We start from the raw sequence: 21,438 nt of genomic DNA on the forward strand, positions 1-21,438 counted from the left end.
TTGGTAATACTTTTATTACAAAAGTTATCGATAAAATAAGATACCGGTTTTTATATTACGGCCTTTCCTTCTTTAATTAAGATTTGTTGACCAAGAGGCTTGCTCTGGTACACCTAGAAGTGGCTATAAGTTAATTATCATAATATTATATTTAATGCATACAAAATTGTGTATCTGTGACCAGTGACACTAGTAATAATAATTGTCAAATCAAACCCAAACGTCAAACGTCTTCGTCTTGATTGAATAAAGTATCTTTTTGTTTCGTTATAGGTAGTATATCTTAACAAAATATTTTAAATATTACTTAAAAGTGCTAATTATCAAGTTCTATGCAACATATGATGTAATCCTAATTTATTCTAAACATCGGTCGAATTATGCAGAATTAATTTTGTTGAAAAATATGGAGGTGTCAGGCGCGGGTATGTTAATTCAGTAACAAAATAATTTCACAATAATTATTATCAATTTTCTTTGTTTCATTTAAGTAATAGAAACATTGTTGATATAGTAATACGCTTGTAATAATTTTATGCCAATATTCCTTTGAATTGTTACTTTGACAACACACAAAGTAAACAATATTTCAACGCCTTGTAAAATTTTTACGAAGACTTTATTTTTTTTTTTTAATTCATGTGTGGATTGCTCTCCTGGCTATATCTAAAGCTTATATGCACAAATATAAAATGTGGAAAAGAGTATTAGATTTTCAATAAATATTGTAATCCTTAAGTATCTAAAGTAGTGTTTTAATTAGTTCAAAAACTTTGCTTCTCTTACAATTTTATATTTTTATGAAAAAAAAAATAAACGATAAGACATTTTAAAATATCCAATTGGACAATAGGTAGTTAGAATGTGTAATGACCCTTATCTAGAACAAACAAAGCCACAATAATGAGCTAATTTTGATTTCCTATGTATTGAACTAAATGTTCACAGGGAAATCCCCAAATACAACATTATCATTTAGATATAATGCCAATAATGAGGAGTTAGAGGAATTATTCCAACCATGTGAAGATGACCCTCCCACCCCACAATGTGAACCACCAGTTAAAGAACCTATAAGTGCAAGTCCAAAACGCGGTGACAAAACATCAATCATAGACAAATATTTTAAATCTATGCGTACTGAAAAAAATGACAAACAAGATGATCCTAAACCAGCAGAGAGTAAGTCTCAAGAAGAAGGTAAAACTTCAGTACCAGCAAAGGAAGTCTCATCATCTCCAGTGAAAGACTATCTAAATAGATTAGGAAAAAGGAGTACTTCTGAATCTATACCTGAAGGCAAAGAAAGTGCTAATGAGACATGGAAGATATTCCATGATTTCAAATTCAAAATAGCTCAAGCTGTTGAGGATATGAAAACTAGATCAGTGGAAGGTACATTTTTTTTCATTTCGTACATGATTTTCTTAAAGTCTAGGCTTTTTAAGTCAAACATCAAGAGATAAGTTGGTCATGTTATTTTTATTAGACATAATTGCTTAAGATTTTTTTCTGTAAGATTGTTATATTTGTTTAATGATAGGTATTGCTTATACTAATATTCTCCTACAAATGGCCAGTGTGTAAAAATCATAATATCGGGCCTGAGAATAAGTTACATTTTATTTTATGTTGTAAATACTTTTAAAAAGTTGCCAAATCTTAATGCTTTATTCTATTTCTAATACATAAAGAAACAAAAGAGAAATCACTACCTCGAGAAAATTCAACATCAGATTCTGAAGAAAACTCTGCAATAAAAGATACTGACCAGCAAAGTGTTGGAGACACAGATAATCAGGTGATAAAAATACCTTCTTTTTAAAAAAAAATAACTTTAATTGGAACATAGAAAAAAAATACTTTAGTATTTGTTAAACTTGTATATGCTTAGTACTTGTCTACTCTATGCTAAAAAAAACTTAATCTATACAGGTTTCCTCGCTTGACAGTAGCATACAAAATCTCTCTGAAATGACTCAACCTTTAACAGCAAAGGCTTCAGAGCGCGATTTAAGCCTTGCTAATAAAAATATATCTGATTCAAGTGATGACACACATAAAATATTAGGTAAGTAATACAAAATTGTTAAAAAACATTACCGATTTTTTTTTATTTCATTTAAATAATATTTTTTAGGTCAAAATGAAACTGTAGAAGTTCCGAAAGATGATAATGTTGAAATAGAATCAGGAGTTGAAGCTTTAGAGGACACAATTGATGCATTTGGTGATATAACACAATTAGACTCTGAGTCTCATGATAATAAACCCATTGAAATCACATCAGCCATTCCACAACCTCTAGTCGCTCCTATGGACTTTAATTTCCCTCCGAGCAAAAATGACTTAAACAAAACAAACGACACATGCAGAACAAGGACAAATTTCTTCAACTGCACCATGTATTTTTTAACAATTTTCCTTTTGTTAAATTATATCTTATTTCCAAATGCAAATATTTGGATCGGTTTTCTCTTAGGTCTTTGGGTTTTCTATTGTATTACGTGTTTTAAAACTTGGATACTAGATAATTACTTTAGTGAATGGGAGCCGAAGAGAAGTTTTTATCAATTTAAACAAAGCAATGACATACCTGTTGCATATACAATACCCCCTGTCAAAGAACATACCCCTATGAAGAAATATGAGGTGAGTTTACAAAAAAAATACATAGTATTCTAAATGTTTTTAAAGAATGTATTCTATGAGAATATTTGGCTGTTCATACAATGTTATTTGAAAAATCTATTATTTTTTTTGCAATTGGTATATTTTTTGTTTTAGGGTTGGATAAACCATTACAGATGTCCTGATTACGATCCTTATACATACCATATAAATAAAACAACAACTGCATTTATGAAATTGGAAGGTAAGTTTTTTTTACATTTAATTAATTTATTTGTAAAGAAATGTCTAAAGACGGTTTACGGACGATAATTTTACGTAAATCGTCACAAGTTGTTTTTCCGTCTCTATCGTTTGTTCTGATCTCTCGCTCACACTCTCGACTCAGGTGACAATGACTCACGCTTTTTCATGTGTGTAACCGGCATTCATCAATTTTTTAAAATATTCAGTTGCGTTCAATTTTTATATGTTTTTTTTTAGGTTGTAATTTACGTTTATCATATACAACAACCAAAATTGCCAAAAGAGCGTTATGGGACGAAAAGATAGAGAATGTAACATTTTATCAACACAGACTCTACAATTTAACGGGAGCTCGAATAATATTGCTGCCAAAAGGTCTTGTGAGAAGGAGGTGAGTTTTGTATTCATTTTTTATGCCTAAAAAAAAAAACATTTCCCTTAGTGCCTGTCCCACCAAATTGTAAATTGTCTGATAACAACGTGTAAAATTATCTGACAGTAACATCATTTTTAAACTATCTGAGTCTCTGTCAGCCAGTGGTGGGACAGGCCCTTAAACTTATTAGGTATTTTATATTGCGCAATTTATTACTAACTCATGTAATTGAAATTGCGATCATGGCGTTTATCTTATAGGAACCGTTTTAACAATTAACCAATTATGTAACTATTTGCAGACAGTACCTTTGAAGAAAATGCTATCCACGGTTTACTATTATTGTATAGAATGCCATTGCGTTCGCTTTTTAGTACTGTCTATTATAGTCTGTCAGTATTGTTAAATACCATTTAAATTTTCTTTTTGATAAACGGTTTTAAATTATTGCAAGTCTAACTAGACGTTTCTTATCAATAAAGCGAGCGCACACCTGTCGTAAACGTAACGTTTATTTGTTAAAAATGACAACACTAATAATTTAAAATGACTATACGATTAATTCGTTACTCTAATCGGATAACAACCTCTTTGGTATAATAGCATTATAACGACCTGTTTGCCGAATTCTTTTGTTTAAAATATCGTTGTTTATTTTTAATCGCCTCGTAAACACGAAGTACGATATTGAACGAGTTCTTTGTTTGCTACTTATAAATTGACAGCATACCTGCGTAGTTGTAAATGGGCAAAGTGCCAAAACTTATCCCTTTTTAACTGTAAATTCTGGCAAATTTAACCAAATTAAAATGTAATTATATTGCATTATCCTTCGTAATATAAACTTGATATATTTATTAATTAAACATGCGTTAAGTGATATTAATTAAAAGTCAATTAGAAATTTTATTTAAATCCGTCCATCCAAATTTAGGCTTTCAAGTGTGAACATTTAAATAAATTGTAAGGCGTAGTCATCATCATCATCTCCCCTGCCTTATCCTACTCCCGTAGGATCGGCGCACCGGGTTTTCATCCTCCAAAGCACTCTATCATCCGTCATCTCAGTCATCACTCCCTTCTTGATCATATCACCTTTCACGCAATCCATCCATCCAAATTGTAAGGCCTAATAATTATTAAAATTTTGTAATAAATCAAAAACTCTACTAGCTACCGGAAACCGATAACTTAGAAGTATTTATTCAACTTATCTTCCTCAGTAATCAATACAGATAAGTTTTATAAGTGCTTACTTTAACGTCATTCCAATGGCTTTCTGGGAAACATTTCTTGGTGTATGTATACAATATGACAATAATGCCATTCGGTTAAAGCAAACACTCTTGTTCAATTCCAAAAACATCGATTTACATTGTTTTGTACCATTTAACAATGAAGTCTATGATTAAATAATTAATGGAAACAAGCAATGATTACTTATTATTATTTTTTTAATAATTGAAAGTATTAATTAATGCTATATATGATATTTTTTTATGTTGCCGTCGTAATAGTGTTTATTTGTACTTCAATGACACGAGCTGACCTTGGTCGTTACGCTCCGTTTCACTCAACTTATCATACAACTATGTCGGTCTTCAGAGAAGTGATTTTTAAAATAATATAATCCACTTTCATATAATCAATGTAGAATAGACTTGTTAATTCAGCTTTAATACAGGCGAAGGCTATATTATAACGAATCGAATTAAACTAAATCTTATTCGGATACCATTTCGTTCGTTTTGCTAAGATAATCCATGGAAGACCATCTTTGAAAACTCCCTTTAGAACGTGTTTTTCATAGACAATCTAGTCCTGGTAATCACCCGCGAACTCTAAACAACGCTACAACGATAGGGGAATTCTATTAACCATTTTAATCGTATTTGTAACTGTTTTTAATAGAAATTCTTAGTATAGATGTATACATAAAATTAAACTTTCATTTCTTACCTATTTCAATATACAATCTTGGTAACTTTTTGTATAATTGCACCAAAAGTGGGAATAATTACTTTTTTTATTTTTATCATTTCTTGGGTGATTTTTGTGATCTGCCCTCCGATTCAATTGATCTAATGGAAAAAGTCCTATATTTTAGTAGGCAGGTTAACGGGAAATATCCCAACATTTGTTCTACGTTTTCTAACTTACTATTGACACTTAATTTCTTTACCTTAATTTTTTGTTTTTAAAGGCAATGGAGTAAGAAATATCCCATATGCATTATACTCAATGAAAAGGAAAAGATACAAGTGTTGGAAAAGGAAAATGCGCCAGTAGAAAAGAAAATCGTAGATTCACCGGAAAAGAAAACTAAAGAGCAAATACCTGCACATGAAACGGAGAGTACGGAGACGAATACGAGTCCAGAAAAGAAGAAGAAATTTATATGGAGGAGACGAGAAAAAAGGTTAGTGGATAGTTTTACATACCTTACTGCGGCAATAAGAGTTATTAGTTAGTTATTTTTGGCTTTTTTTTGTTGACCAGTTAAATGTAAGAAATCTCCATGTACAATCAGGGAATCTGTCGATGTTCCACCTTAAAAGCTACAATCGTTGTTTTGTACACAGAGACTACTCAGAACTATAACCAATAGGACGCTGATAATGTCTGTACGAAAACAGTTCGCTTAGTACACGAATTTATTATTATCCCGCCGTTTACGCAACTCACTGCTACCTTATTGGTTATTTGTAGAGCCGGAGTTTGTGTCGTTACAATAAACAAGGCATTTTTCTAAAAGTGGAACACCGCAAATTTCCGCGACTGTACAGTCGTTGGCTAAAGTTTTAAATAGACAGGTTAATGTGCGCCGAATATGTGACAAGTGTCAGATAATGTTGATAAATATTATCTATTCTCAGTATAGGAAACTATTACAGTTATCAATATTAATCGAGGATATAATTAACATCCTGTACGCCGATAACATAGATTATATTAAGTTCCTGTCCCACCACTGGCTGATAGAAGCTCAGATAGCTTAAAAATGACGTCACAGATAAGGCAACAAAATCCGATATTTCCATCATATGTTTTACACGTTGGATTGTTGTCAGACAATTTACAATTTGGTGGGACGGGCCGGGCCCTAACCATACTAAATGTTATTAAATATAAAGTTAAATTTAGCAATAAACTGAGTATAATTCAATATTAGTACAAATTTTAGTAATACTCAGTTTATAACGCGTTTATTTGTAAGGCTGTAAAATTATAATAAAATCCTAGAAAAGTTGCCATAGCAGTTTGACGGCTATATAATTCCATGTGAAAACTTTTTATGAATATGAATAAGTTGTCCGTTGCACGTTTTAATCTGGTTCTTAAAATTAATTACTTTTTAAATCAGCATATTAATCTATGTAGTTTCTATTAATTTTTACCAGTGAACTTGTTTTTTATTTATAAATATTAATTTTCGTCTGTTTTACTATTGTATTAAACATCCTATGTTTGAAACTTATAGACAATCATCACTACCTTATTTATAGCCTAAGAGACCCACCGTCTAACTGTGTAAAATTTTACAAACACCATAAACACGTATGCAGAGATTTTAATTTCCTTTACAGCAATTCGCAAAGCGATAGCGAACCGGGAAAGGAAGGTTTGAGGCATAGACTTGTACGAAAAATACATCGAGGTAACTATGATTCTTTTATTTATTCACACAGAAAAATAATTGTTTTTATTTTTTTAAATTTTTTCTTGTATACTAATATAACAAGAGATCGTATAGTAGATGCTATAATAAATTATGTCTGTCTGTTAATATAAATATGTTATAAAATTTTACCTAAAAAATTCTAAAGGTCGGTATTTTAATTATGCAAATGCACAGCTGCGTGTTCGGCTCAGTGATGTCGAAAATCTTTGTTAACATTACAAATATATTTCGGGAAAATAAGACAAATATTATTTTTATTATTCGAAAGAAGACTAAAGACATTTATTTTGTTTTTACATACAATACATTCATTATTTTTGTTTGCAAGAAATTACAAGATATGAAATAGGATTTACATTTTTTATCAAAGTATATCTATGCTGTACCCAGCCTTTACCTTTCCACACTCTAATTATAAGAAAAGAATGGATAGGGAAAATTGATTTGACGGTGGAGGAGACGCATAGGATGGGGAGATATCCTGTTTATGTGCGTTTTCTACGCTGTCGAATAAGGGTAGGCAACGCATCTGAGTTGCGTTTGTCTACGGGCAGCGATCGCTTCGTCATTTTGGCGGATTCAAGTGGCCGCTTTCTTGTTTGTCACCATGTGATATTAAAAAAAAAATGCCAATTAATATACCCTCTCATATACGAATACGAACAGACAAACGGTCAGACAGTCTGTCGTCAGCGGATACGGAGGCGCCGGCGAGCGATAAGTCGCCGCAGTTTGAGGAGGCGCCCGCGCCTACGCCGGAGCCCGACACAGAACTCGCCTCTAAGTCCGTCACCAGTACTAAGGATGATAATGACGATGAAATCGATGACACCGAATTATCGCGGATTAAAGAGTTTTTGGATGAAGCGGTAAGTATCAAGATTGTTTAGTCACACTACTTGTACGCATTTTACAGGACTACAGCTTGAACGCTGTCATACTTCATAATATTACTTATTTACTAATGTTATATTATAAACTAGTATTCGCCTGTTACTACGTCTGCGTGAAATTGAAAAAGAAACAAAATGAGTAACCTATGTGTTTCTCAGACTGTTTTTTACAGCTATCCCAATCGAGACCCGTTTAGTAGGTTATGCTATAAACTCGAAAAACATCCATCCATCCAAACTTTCGCATTTATAATATTAATATGATTAAAAAGTTTGAATGGATGGATGTTACTACGTACATATCTCCGATACAGCGTAACGTATTTAATTGAAATTTGGCACAGGTATAAAACATAGTCGACAGAACATATAAGATACTTATTAAGTTTATTTAATTCTAACAAAACTAGTTACTTGTATGAAGTAGGTAAATTCGAAATGTTAGTTTACGTTACGCGGTGTATCAGGAGTTGGAGGGGCCGGGGGAGGGCGGCGCGGAGGGCGAGTGGAGTTTGCACGTGAAGCACTCGCGAGACAAGCACGCCAACTTGTTCCTCTTCGCGCGCACAGGCCGCGACAAACACGAATGGTGAAAACATCATTTATCTATATCTATACTTTATACTAATATTATAAAGGGGAAAGATTTGTATTTTTGTATGTATTGGAATAACTCAAACTACTGGGCGGACTTTAAAAATTCACTCACCATTAAAAAGCTACGTAATCATAGGCATCATGAGTAACATAGGCTATATTTATTTGGTGTGTTGTAATATAAAAAAATATTTTCTTGGGTAAATGTACCTGAAAATTCGTACAACAAAGATTATCACTTTTTTCTTTAAAAAGAGCATTCCATAGTATTTTTTTGATTCCGGCTGTAAAACGGTTAATTATGTCACAGGTACCGTCGTCTAAACACAGCAATTTCAGAAGCGAACGCGTCAAGAGAATCATCTTTATTAGAGGATAAGTTAACGAGCGAGGCGCAGGAGAGTAAGGACGGCATCGAGCTCACTGTGTACAAGCTCACAGAAAAGGATACAATCGCATTTGGCAAGGTAAAGACAAAAAATATTTAGCCGAAAGTACAGTACCCTACTTTTGCGGTGTTCGACTCATGACTTCACCTAGCAAAGGAAAATTCCGCTAACAATTTTCTCTTAATCTTAACAATTCCTTTGAGGTTATTTCCCTTTCTTGTTATTTTACTCTATTCTTAAAATATTGATAATTCTAATGTGTTTGTTTGTATATAGAAAAATGTTTTATTTCCACAGAACAAAACGAGTGAAGTATCGTCTGAAATGTTTCCGCCGTACCCGTCGCAGTCTGAGTCCTATGAGAAAACATTCTGGCCGTACTTGTTTAAAATTATACAGGTATGATTTTACTAATTTTAGTGAACTAATACCTATTTTAAGTTGTATTTTTATAATCTGCTACTTAAATTTTTTCGTCTTAGCAGCTAAGGCGAGTGAACATAAGCGATAAAAAAGTTATATGTCTCATGAAATTATTCTTCTTGGCATGTATGGTAATGATGGTAGGATGAAATAAAATAACTTACGACATACTGTGATCACTATAAGAGCATAATATCAGTAAAGTTGTATGCGTTTGTGCGTACAGTCGCACCAAAGTAAACAGCGTCACACGAGCGAGGTGGGCGTGATGTGCCAGCTGGAGCCCTCGCCACACGACCGCACCAAGCCTAAGAAGAAGAAGAAAGGCAATGTTGGTCACCTCATTTGCTCCTCACTGTACTTGTAGTCCTAACTTAATAGTTTGGTGATAGAACTTAGATTTAGATGTATTATAGAGTAAAGTGTCTGTATTTTCTTGTTATATGATATATTGAGGTCATTTTATGGTGAAAAATAGTGCTGTAAAAAGTAATGCGTGTATATTGTCTAATTTTAGACTACTGGTAATGCGTATTTGTAATAAATATGTATTTACATACATATAGAATCACAAATAATGTATTTATTTTTTACTAAGCTGTTGCGTACGACTTAATTAAAAAAAATATGTAAAATGAAATTACTTAGATTAAAAAAAGGCTATAGGTCTCACTGATAAATTACCTTTCTAACGGTTAAAGCATTTTTAAAATAGGCCTAGTAGTTTTTGAGTTATTTCAATAGAAACAAAAATACACAATACTTTCTTTATAATGTTAATATAAATGACATTTATTATTACTAATTAAATACATTATTTGAGTTTCTATTATAGACAGTATCTAATATTTAAAAAAAACATGCTTTGACCATATGAATTACGACTTAGGACGAACCAAATGCTCGTGAAGGTATTTTTTACTAAACACAACTTTATAACGTACGTTACAAGGTGTTACGTTACGGTGCCCGCGTTGCACTAAATTGGTGTGGTTTTTGACGATGTCAATTACGAGTTCCCTTAGGAAGAACCAAATGCTTTTGAAGGCAAATTTTACTATACACAACTTATGACGTACGATGCAAAGTGTCACGTTACGGTGCACGCATTGCTCTAAATGTGGTGTGGTCGCAGCCGCAGAGCTCCGTGGTGGAGTGCGAGTGCCGCACGCTGCCGGCGGAGGTGACGTGGGTGAACACGGTGCTGGCGCGGCTGATGTTCGACGTGATGCGGGACCCCGCCACCATCGCGCGTCTGCAGAACAGGATACAGAGGAAACTTAACACGCTCAAGGTAAACATGACAAGTGCAAATTTTATAATATAATAATAGTACAGAGCTACAAATGTTATTGCGATAAAGACGCTTGCAAAGGAGCACAGTCAGACGCTACCGAAATTTAAATTTTGATTTTTCATCTTAGTTTCTATTTAACAATTAGGACTGTATGTCGTTCGGCAATATAAAACTTTTTTAACTCATTTATTTCTATTTAGTATAACATGAAATAACTACAGTTTGTTAACAAAATTTTTTTTTTAACTAAATACACATATATTTTTATAATAATTTATCTTTATGCGCCGATTTACATGATTGTGCTAAAAAACGTACCATGATAAAAATGATTCATGAAACTAAATTTAAAAAAAAACATTATTCAAAATATAAAATTCTTGAGTTATGACAATGTACATAGGAGCCGTATAGTGACGTAGTATGACATAGTGTTGTGCATGTGCAGCTGCCGTCGTTCATGAGCCCGCTGGTGGTGACGCAGCTGTCGCTGGCGGGCGCGTGTCCGCTGGTGCGCGGCGTGTCGGCGCCCGCGTGGGACGAGCGCGGCGTGTGGCTGGACGCGGACGTGCGCTACGACGGCGGCGCCTACATCTCTATACTCACGCAGATCAATCTTATGAAGCTTAAAGAAAAGAGTCAGCCTTTTTAACTATTACTAGCATAAAAATGGATAAATTGATAGAGTTTGTAGCCAAAACTGCTGAAATCTCGGTAAAATTTGACATAGATAGTCTGGAAGAACACATAGACTACATAATTTTGTTATTGTTTTATTCCACGCAAACGGAGTCGCGGGCCATAGCTAGTAATACTATAGTGGGAAAGTTTATATGGATGGATGGAGTTTGTAGCCTAAACGGCTAAACGGATCACGATGAAATTTGGCATAGATGTAGATAGTCTAGAAAGAACACATAGTTTACTTTTAAACCTGGAAATTGTTACGATTACGTTGCATACGTGAATTTTGTTTTTTTTTTTTTCATTTTGATTCGATTATTCCGTAAATTAAATTTGGAAAATATGTAAAACAAACTTTGGAGTAACACAGAATACAGCACACATAGGCTTCTTACTTTTTTTTTTTAATTCCAATCTCCGGCAAAAGTTAATTTATCATATATTCGTTTACTGCACAGATGTTACTCTGGAAGACCAGTTGATGGCGGCCAATGAAAAAATTGAGGAAACGGATGTCAACTGCCCATCCAGCACGGGCACAGACAAACAATTAAGGGTGAGTTCACATTATTCCTTATTACAATTTTTAGTTTTTTTTGGTAGATCTTACAATCCATTTGATTTATTGTACACTTTGTCTATGATCTCGTTCATAATGTTAAAAAGAAAATGGTACCGGTATCGGTACCGGCGCAATACTAGATCATTGTCATACACGTCCCATCTCTATGACATTTGTCAATGTCAAAAGTAATAAGATTAAGCGCCAATTTTGGCGGGAATCGGTAAACTGAGTATCGAAGGTTTACATTGTTTCGATTATATTGTCTAAAAATAATTATATAAAGCAATTTTCTCTTATTTTGGCTTTGGTTTAAGTTTTAAAACATTTGATGTGGCGTTATCATACTAATATTATAAATGCGAAAGTTTATATGGATGGATGTTTGTAAGAGTTTGTAGCCTAAAAGGCTGAACGGGTTTCAATGAAATTTAGCATAAATTTAGAGAATAGTCTGAAATAACACATAGGCTATTTGGTTCTGTTTTTTTAATACCACGATTTACGGAGATTTACGGAGACGCGGGCGAGACCTAGTAACCAAAAAATACATCCTTTTGTATATAGAAACGTAAGCCGGCGATATACGACAGCGAGATCGAGGACTCTGCGGAGTCGAGCAGCGACGACGACGGCCCGCTCGTGCAGCCCGTCGACAGCGCTGAGAACGTCGTCGTCTCCGACACCTCGTGAGTCGCAAAGATATTCAAATATTTGGGCAAAGTTAACACTTCACTTAAAACATTTTTCAAATAATTACTAACTATTAATCTATACAATTTATACTAATATAATAAAGCGTAAACACACGCTACTTAGTAGCGTAGGAAGTCCGCAATCACAGCATATTTTTGAATAATTATTTCTTTAATAAAAAGCCCTACACTTCCGACACGCTTTAAGCTATATATTTTTAGGCTATTAAACTTTGGTTTGACTAAATGGAAAAAAAAGCTTTATGTGTGAAAGTGACCATAAACAACGAGCTGCCAACATTAAGAAAGCAAGGTTGCCTGGTTTGTCTAAATGTCATATCAATTTGACATTTGCAATTGATAATTTGACACATGTAAACAATAAAATAAAATTTTCATAATTCTATGCGGATGAAGTCACACGGGAACAGCTAGTAGATTATATTAATAGATCCACAAAAGCACACTTCTATCTTTTAATTCCACATGGACACAGTTGCGAATAACAGTTAGTATTTTTTTTTATTTATTTAGTGTTGTCTTTGGTCACATCACATGTTGCTGTCTGTCTATAACAACTGAATGAGCAGGACATTATATTTTTGTCCAATTATTTCAGTTAATGCAAGTAACTAGGTTCGTTCACCGACATAATAACAAAATCTATTTTTTTTTTCAGATCAACTACGACTGAAGGGGGATCGTCGAAAAAGAAATTCCTTAGAATAGTCGATCGGATTGCGACTAATAAATATTTTCAACAGGTACCGTATTTAGTTGAGAGAATGGGGACATAAACCAGAAAGTGTTAAGAACTATGGCTACAAAGGAAGAGGAAGTCCAAAGAAAGTATGGATGGACTAGCTTTAGCCCGCACTGTTTTTGTTTTTATTGAAAAACAACAAAAATGAGTAACCTGTGTGTTCTTCCACACTATCCTCTACATCTATGCCAAATTTCATCGAAATCCATTCAGCCGTTTAGGCTACAAACTCTAACAAACATCCATCCATCCATTCAAACTTTCACATTTACAATGTTAATAAGAAGTAAGATTGTGTGCAAGATATGCTTAAGGGAGTGGATTCAAATATGACGGTTTATAGAGATGTATGGAAGAGCAGCACATACTGTGCCGACCCTGTAAGGGATAACGGTAAGTTGATGACCGTAGTTGCAAAAATAGCTTATTGATGTGAATGTTTTGAGGTGACGGACTACAAGTACGTGAAGCGTGCGATGGAGGGGCTCTCCAACACGGACATCAAGCTGCAGCTGGAGGTGCACGGGCTGGAGGGCCGCCTCGCACTCAACCTGCCCTCGCCACCGCATGACAGGATATGGATAGGGTTAGTTTCACCCCCTATATACTATACTTGAAGTTACCAGAAAGTCGACAATTTATATTAAACTAAACGCTCTATCGGTTTTAAAGTACATTCCCAATAATCATACAACCATCATACAAATTTTAAAAAATACGTTAATAAGAGCTTGCCCCTGCGATTCCGTCCGCGTGGAATTAAAAAAAAAACAAAGTACTTATATGTTCTTCCAGACTATCATTACGACAGACATCTTTACGAAATTTCATCGAAATCCATTCAGCCCTTTTGGCTACAAACTCTAACAAACATCCATCTAAACTTTCGCATTTATAATATTAGTTTGATGTCATCCGCTATTTGTAGTAGCAACTATGTTTGATTTATTATGTCATCCGATGTTTTGTGATGGCGGCCATTTTGGATTTATAATAATACTGTTGTCAAGCCAATTGATGAAAGTACAATTAAAAAACCAAAAAAAAGACCATTTGATAATCATTAGTAGGAATTGATGCATAATGCATATGTTTTTTTAATGTTAAATAAAATAAAAAAATAAAAATAACTTTATTAATTTCCCCTTTGGGAAAGGGACTGGTATCCTAGAGTGACACCCTGTGTCCAGACCTCCGCTAAAATAAAAAAAAGAACATTATTAATTTTCTTTATTTGTGTACTTGTGCAGTTTCCGCACGAACCCGCAGCTGGTGCTGCGCGCGCGGCCGGCGGTGGGGGCGCGCGCGCTGCGCTTCGCTCACATCTCCAACTGGATCGAGCAGAAGCTGACCAGAGAGTTCGAGAAGGTGCTGGTGCTGCCCAACATGGAGGACATCCTGGTCGACCTCATGACGCCCACGCCCATCAGCTTCGAGTGAACGCAGCTAAAATATTACGTTATATTTTCACGATATACGATAATATTTTGACTTTTAATTATACTGCAATACGTTCTTGTTCACAATAATCCTTAAATGAATGATTTTTTTCTTTTTAAATACCCTAAATTGAAACGAATAGTAAATTGAACATAGATCAAAGGAAAAATAAAGTATTTTTTAAAAATAATCTACTGACCGTGGAAGATAAGACAGATGTATAAATGCATCATGCATTTAAGGGTTAAAATTTGTTTACTACGAAACTAGTATTTTACTAATTAATAAGTCAAAAAATTATCGTCATATTTATATTATGCAAAGTATACGGGCCAAAATGTTGTGTCGCGCTAAGCGATGTTACGGGTATTCCCTAATTATTGTCAAATATCGATATAATTATTGTATATTGTGTCTATGTATGAAATTATAAAAATATTGAAACCATAGACAAAGCATCAAAAGCTATGCTGTTTAGGCAAAGGCCAAACGTCATTATGCCACCATAAAGATAAACGTTTATTTTTGTCGGTAAAAAATATTCAGAGTTTTATTTATTATATTAATATTTTTATTTAAAGATCAATTTAATCCGTAAAAAATATGGTATAATTTTTTTTAATATTCATTTCTCATCGGCTTTCTTACCATTGCATTGAATTACAAAATCTTTGTCAAAATTTACTGAAATGTTCTCTGCGAAAATCCATCAAGTTCCTTTTATTTAGTCAAGGAATTTACCAAGTTACTGTACGAAAATTAATAGTGAGTTTGCATTTAATTTTACGATCAAGTTACTATTTTAGTTATAGACATTGTAAACGTAGATAAAAAAAAAAAACATTTAACATATGACCGTTTCTGTAAGGTTTCAGTTTGAATTTTGAAATTTAAAAAATCGATTGGAAAATTTAGAACTGTTTTTTAATCGATTTTTTTATATAGTCGAGTATGCTCTTTATCTCTATCTAGAATAAGTACCGTGTTCAAATATCTGTTATTTGAGCGTATAAATAAGTTAAAGACTGTCGCTACGGTTAGCAAAAAAATTCATTTAATAGAAATATTTAGCAGTTAGTGCATGAAAAAAAATTCCATTCATATTTATTTAGTTTTTCATTTATTAAAATTATATATTTGAAATATAAAATAGGTTAAATTATTTAGATGAAAGGTATTATTTTTTTCGTTTTAGTTTTATTTATGTTTATGTTTACTGTTTAAACAACTTTTACTCAAATGTAGAAAAAAAGTATATTTTTTTGTATTTAAAAGTATTTGTAATATTGAAAGAAATTATGAAGTATTTGTATATTTGGCTAGGTTAGTATGATTTTATTTTTATTTAATTCTATATTGTGTATGTTTGATTCGCACAATTTTGATATCAACATGACACTGCCGTGATTTGATTAATTTTGGAAACTACAAAAAAAACATGATTTTAGTACTATGGTATAAAAAATCACCATTCACTATTCTTTAAAATAATATTTCTTTCAGGTACAGTATTTATATACACATAAAACTGTTTGTATATTTAATTATTGAATCATTTTTTCTTGTTTTTTTATCTATTTGTTTAAATCCAATGCTGAAATTGTACAAAACTTGTTCTCTCTTTTTTTTTCATGCAATAGAGAGAGATGATGATGTATTTGTCTGAATGTAGCATTGGAAGGAAATAAAAATCCTACATATTTTTACCAAATCTGAGCTTTCTCTCGTCTTTTCTCGTTAATAAACCCTTTGACAATAAATCCATTATAGATGCTGTTAAAATTTCAATATTTATTAACTAAAATAGATTTTATTGTATGAAAATAAAAAAAAATCTAAACTGTCTATAGATGTAGAAATTCATTGTTAGAGATTATTAAGAGTTTATATAAAATACGTCTTTTATAGAATCGGTATAGTTAAAGTCACTATAAGCTCCACAGTTCAAACTATCAAAATTGTTTGTATATATCTTTGTCTGTATTTAATAAAATTTAACACTTACTAAGGTAAATCCATAAAAAACATTTCTTCGGTCAAATTTTTCAATGACAGCGGTGAAAATGATTCTAATTTGTTTTTATAAACACTTTGCATTTGGAATATAAGAGCTTGTCCCACCACTGGCTGATAGAGGATCAGATAGCTTAAAAGTGACGTCACTGTCAGATACCATAATGCGATATTTCCATCACATTTATACGTTGGATTGTTATCAGACAATTTACTATTTGGTGGGACAGGTTCTAATCGTTTTAAAATTCGACAATATTTGACTTTATTAAAAAAAACACGTTAACACGCACTTTGATTTCGCTCTTTGAATCCTTTATTGATAAATTACTAAAGAATATTTTTTATAAATGTAATTGATTAAGGTAAAATGATTTTTATAAGGCTGATTGTAACTTGCTCATTCTTCAAATTAGGAGAAAGGCAAAGAGAAAAAAGGCAGTGGGTTTTTATTTTTTTTCTTCTAATACCCTTTCTGAAATGTCACAAAGCTGACGATTAAAATGATGGTTCTGGAATAAAGAAATTTTGAATTTTCTATTAGTATAATATCCCAAGCTAAATATAGACGCGCTATTAAATTTGTTTTTATTGTTACTTTCATATTAATTTTCTTGTATGTATTATGCTGGACTTGGGACTTTATAGTCAGGTATCCTGTCCACCCTAATTCTTGAAATCAGATTTGTATAATTTTATGCCATGTTGACCAAGCCATTAGTTTTAATATCTGACTGAAGTATTTTATGTATGGTTGTTTGGGAATTTTGAAAACTGAAAATTAATCCTTAAAATATACTGAAATATTATTTTTATAAATACCTTCAGTTTACGAACTTTATTTAACAATTATCTACATATCAAATGACCTGTACCTGTTTTCAAAAGAAATATTTTGGTATACAATTTATTTCACAATAAAAAATGTTACTTAAAATATGTAACATTGAAAATGCACTTCCGAAACCCATTTATTATATTCCTTTCTCTTTTCTTTTCAGTGAGAATGAAAGGGATAGTAATATCCATGAATCATCACTACTCGTTCATAACATGACATTGAAGTAGTAATACAACAATATCTGATTTTTTTTTTCATATTTAAAAAATGTCATGTTTACGTGAAAGAAAAAAATAGCTTTTCATTACGTCTTATTGTTCCATTATTGTTATTATGCACCTTTTAGTACGGAGCCTAAAGGCCGGTGCTTTAGATGTCAAACCAAGAAAATGTAATATTTCATATGTTTAAACTTTTATTGTAAATATATGTTTGTGTATTTTTAGTTGCTCATGATATTGTTTTTTTATATTTTATTTATTTAAAGATATCCTTTTGGTTCTTGTCGCAACGTTTTCAAATTGTACCAAAATATAATTTATATAAATTGTCTTTGTATATAGAATATCAAATTATAAAAGTGTTTGTGATATTATATAGTTAAGAGTTAAACCGTGCCGAGTAGATTTTCTATGTGGTATCAGTTGTGATTTTTTCAATAAATAAATTGCTATATTACATGTGGCTCTTTTTATTTTAGAGAACCTTTCACTTTTAAGTTATTAGTTGTGTATTTTAATAATTTTCAATGGTGAAATCTCAGTAAAACACTTTGGGATTATTATTTTCTTTTGAAAAGCAGTGATAAAAATTACTATTTGACTTCCCAAAAGGAGGTACTCAATTTGTCTTCGTTTTTTGTACAGATGTTTTGATAGACCAAATCAACGGTCTTAAGGGTTTAAAAAAATAAACGTAAATAAATTTTGAAACAACTTTATTCAAACGTCCTGTTCGATGTAATACAATATTTTTTTTAATTTCCACCTAAATATAATTTCCAAACGTTTATATACAATAGGTATTTCGTTATAAATTATAATCGTTGTATTCTATATCACATATCAACATTTCTAATAAAATATTTTGTACAAATATATTAATATTAATAAAATATATGCACAGGTTATATTTATAAAGATAGAGATTTAATTGAAATCGTAAACGCTATATAATATAATATTTTATCAACATTTGTATTATAATTTGAACAGTATATAATTTGTATTGGAAGCACTATTATGGAAAGTGTATTCGCAGCTTTTGTGTTTATTTACAATATAACATATTAGTAAAATTAGCAGATAGTTATGAAACAATTATTCATTAACTCTTAAAATGCTATTCAATATGTCTATATTTTGATCTTATTTTTAATATTTACAATGTTGAGATCAACTTCATGTTTACAAGATCTTAATTATTTTGGCACTCTGGACCACAAGCTCAAAATATGAGCATTTTACTAAATATATCTCTTATTTATACAATATAATATATTTTATACACATGATATGGCAAGTATACATTAGACATTTCGTGTGATGTTTTTAAAATCAGATAACAAGATCTGAAGACAATTTTAATCACTGTTATTAAATAGTTTTCAATATAGGAAAATAATTATTTACATTTTTCACTTAAACTAAGAATGATTATTTTTTTGTAATATAGACAAAAGCCAGTATCGAATCAAGGAAAATATTGTAAAAATGTACATTTGACAAAATTAAAAGTAGCGGTAACAACTAGCACTAAGTTATCGCTACAATATTATTTATATTACTGAAAATAGTTCATACAATGACTATTTTTATAAAACATTATAAAAACTATTTCTTTTTTACTTGTTCGTCAGGATTACGTTAAACATATATCCAACTATCACTTTTTGTATGAACGAATGACGTCATTACACAGTGAAAAACGAAAGAGTACAAATTGTGATGTTTGTTTATTTGACTGCATGCAGCTCGATTATGACGTCAGAAGTTCAGTTTGATTGCGTCACGCAGAACACGCGTCAAGTATTGCATTGCAGCTATGACGTCATAAGAGTGTTGCAGTGATCGTGTCATCTGTCTCCCTAGAAAAAGTGACATTCGATTAGCGATGTCCCTTGTAAAATCGACAAGATGTGCCAAAATGTATAGGAATTTGTCTCTTTCATACATTTATGACTTTCCGATCAGCGTTAGCGATAATCAAATGTTACTTTGTCTATGGGCTGAAATCCACATGTGGCAAGAATACCAAGCTTGGTATTACACAGAGTTGTGACGTCATAAGTCACAGCTATGAGTGTAACGTGCAGTGCGCATCGTTCGCGTTCTTGCGCAGCTCCACGAGACGGCGCCAGTGCTGCAGGCGCGGCGCGCACACAAGCGCCAGGCGGCCGAGGCGGCGGCGCGCCATCGCAACAAACTCGCCTCCGCCCGCGGACGCGCCGCAGCCGGACCACACGTGCACGTGCGCGTGCAACGCTTGTTGAGACTTCTCTGACTGCAATGTATTGTCACCGTCATACCTGTAAAACACAAGTATTGAATTGTAATAAACTGTAATCTCACTAATATTAAAAATGCGAAAGTTAAGATGGAAGGATAGAGAGTTTGTGGACTAAACGGCTAAACGGATCTCGATGATATTTGGCATAGATGTAGAGGATAGCCTGACAGAACACATAAGCTACTTGCTTTTGCGTTTTGTTAAGTCCACGCAAAAGGAGTCGCAGGCGAAAGATAGTCGTCAATAATGTTATGATACATCTGTTACGCGCAGACTAGACATTGTGAACAACTTAACGGTAACTTCTTTGAAAGGTAATATGTTAGTTGTCAAGTTTATTACGCCACCGCATGTCCTTGTATTGACATTTATAAATAATATTACAAAATTACAATAAGCTCTCTTTTGTTATGAAATATACTAAAAAGTCTCACAAAACAAAACATACACTTTAAAATATGATTTATGGCCGGTTTCCCAGATATATTTAACCATTCGTTAATCCCTTCTCGATCATGTCACCTTTCACGCAATCCATCCATCTCTACGTCATTCTACGTCTACCTCTACCGGTGTACCTCCACGCTCATAACTATCGTACTAGTTATAATCTAATATAGTAATTACATACCTATAATATTCGTCTTGTGTGAGATCGGGAGCGTGTAAGGTGTGTGTTGGTGCGGGGTCGGCAGAGTCGGCGGGGGCGGAGGCGCGCAGTAGCCGCGTGAGGCGCAGCGTCAGCTGAGTGGTGTCCAGCTCCTCCCTTTGCTCGCTGCCCACTATCATCACCCGCGACACTAAACAATGCAACATAACATGAAAACCATATTTTTTTTACTACTTAATAGTTACATTATTGCATGAAATTGATGCTTTTCTAATTCTGTGAAGTGTAAATCCTTAGTATTATCAAAAAATAAATTAATGAGGTATTAGTTTTTACCTAGACTAAGTGTTGCTAGCGACTTCGCCCGCGTGAAGAAAATTTATAATTGTAAAATATATCCTACGTTACTCACTGATAACAAAGTTCTCAATGGTGAAAGAATTTTTGAAATCTGCGCAGTAGTTTTTGAGTCATTTCATTCATACATACAAAATATACAAAATATACAAAAATACAAATCTTTCCTCTTTAGTAGAGACTAATTTATAAAGAGAAAAGATTGTACAATTTGTGGTTTGTATCATATTATTTTACGTATAATTTATGAACCAATTGCTTGCATTATTCGTAAAAATTTCATGCTCTATTCAATGCCTAATTCCACTGGTGACTAGAGCTTAGTTGATTGAACACGTTTTAAAGTTACCGCTTAAACTGATTGCGAACTAAAAATGATTGTAGTCGTCCGTGACTATAAGAGATAACGTTTTGTTACAAGTATTAATCAC

The 21,438-nt window shown here is 32.7% G+C and overlaps 2 protein-coding genes across 4 annotated transcripts in view; one reads left to right on the forward strand and one right to left on the reverse strand.

The window, feature by feature from the left end:
• Positions 1 to 227: 227 nt before the first annotated feature.
• On the forward strand, positions 228 to 15,790 carry LOC106107325. 3 transcript variants are annotated; one of them, XM_013288138.1, is made up of 21 exons: positions 228 to 425; positions 949 to 1,395; positions 1,695 to 1,801; positions 1,936 to 2,071; positions 2,141 to 2,652; positions 2,788 to 2,875; positions 3,115 to 3,268; positions 5,457 to 5,672; positions 6,841 to 6,911; positions 7,602 to 7,804; positions 8,296 to 8,417; positions 8,736 to 8,892; positions 9,112 to 9,213; positions 9,464 to 9,568; positions 10,379 to 10,531; positions 10,983 to 11,172; positions 11,677 to 11,774; positions 12,348 to 12,469; positions 13,155 to 13,239; positions 13,685 to 13,824; positions 14,489 to 15,790. In XM_013288138.1, exons 1-21 carry the CDS (start codon positions 407 to 409, stop codon positions 14,676 to 14,678), a joined length of 3,417 nt encoding a protein of 1,138 aa, XP_013143592.1. In that variant the 5' UTR covers positions 228 to 406; the 3' UTR covers positions 14,679 to 15,790. The 3 variants fall into 3 exon arrangements, with proteins under 3 accessions (XP_013143592.1, XP_013143593.1, XP_013143594.1); XM_013288139.1 differs by lacking the exon at positions 9,464 to 9,568 and having other exon boundaries at positions 10,373 to 10,531; positions 14,489 to 14,678; XM_013288140.1 differs by lacking the exon at positions 9,464 to 9,568 and having other exon boundaries at positions 14,489 to 14,678.
• A 2,665-nt stretch (positions 15,791 to 18,455) lies between these two features.
• Positions 18,456 to 21,438, reverse strand: part of LOC106106864 (meteorin-like protein) — a gene marked incomplete at its 5' end in the record, with an annotated part of 4,283 nt that continues 1,300 nt past the window's right edge. The window contains 2 exons of the mRNA XM_013287524.1: positions 18,456 to 20,059; positions 20,672 to 20,840. Of these exons, the coding sequence (XP_013142978.1) occupies positions 19,828 to 20,059; positions 20,672 to 20,840 (401 nt within the window). The remainder of the gene's footprint in view (positions 20,060 to 20,671; positions 20,841 to 21,438) is intronic.

The sequence above is a fragment of the Papilio polytes genome, unplaced genomic scaffold (assembly GCF_000836215.1).
Source record: "Papilio polytes unplaced genomic scaffold, Ppol_1.0 DF822067.1, whole genome shotgun sequence".
Lineage (NCBI taxonomy): Eukaryota > Metazoa > Arthropoda > Insecta > Lepidoptera > Papilionidae > Papilio > Papilio polytes.

Excerpts from the sequence above, each read along its gene's own strand:
- LOC106107325 (XM_013288138.1), top strand. Across the intron at positions 1,396-1,694 it reads GAAAACTAGATCAGTGGAAG|AAACAAAAGAGAAATCACTA; the intron begins GTACATTTTTTT and ends TAATACATAAAG. Across the intron at positions 10,532-10,982 it reads GGAAACTTAACACGCTCAAG|CTGCCGTCGTTCATGAGCCC; the intron begins GTAAACATGACA and ends GTGCATGTGCAG.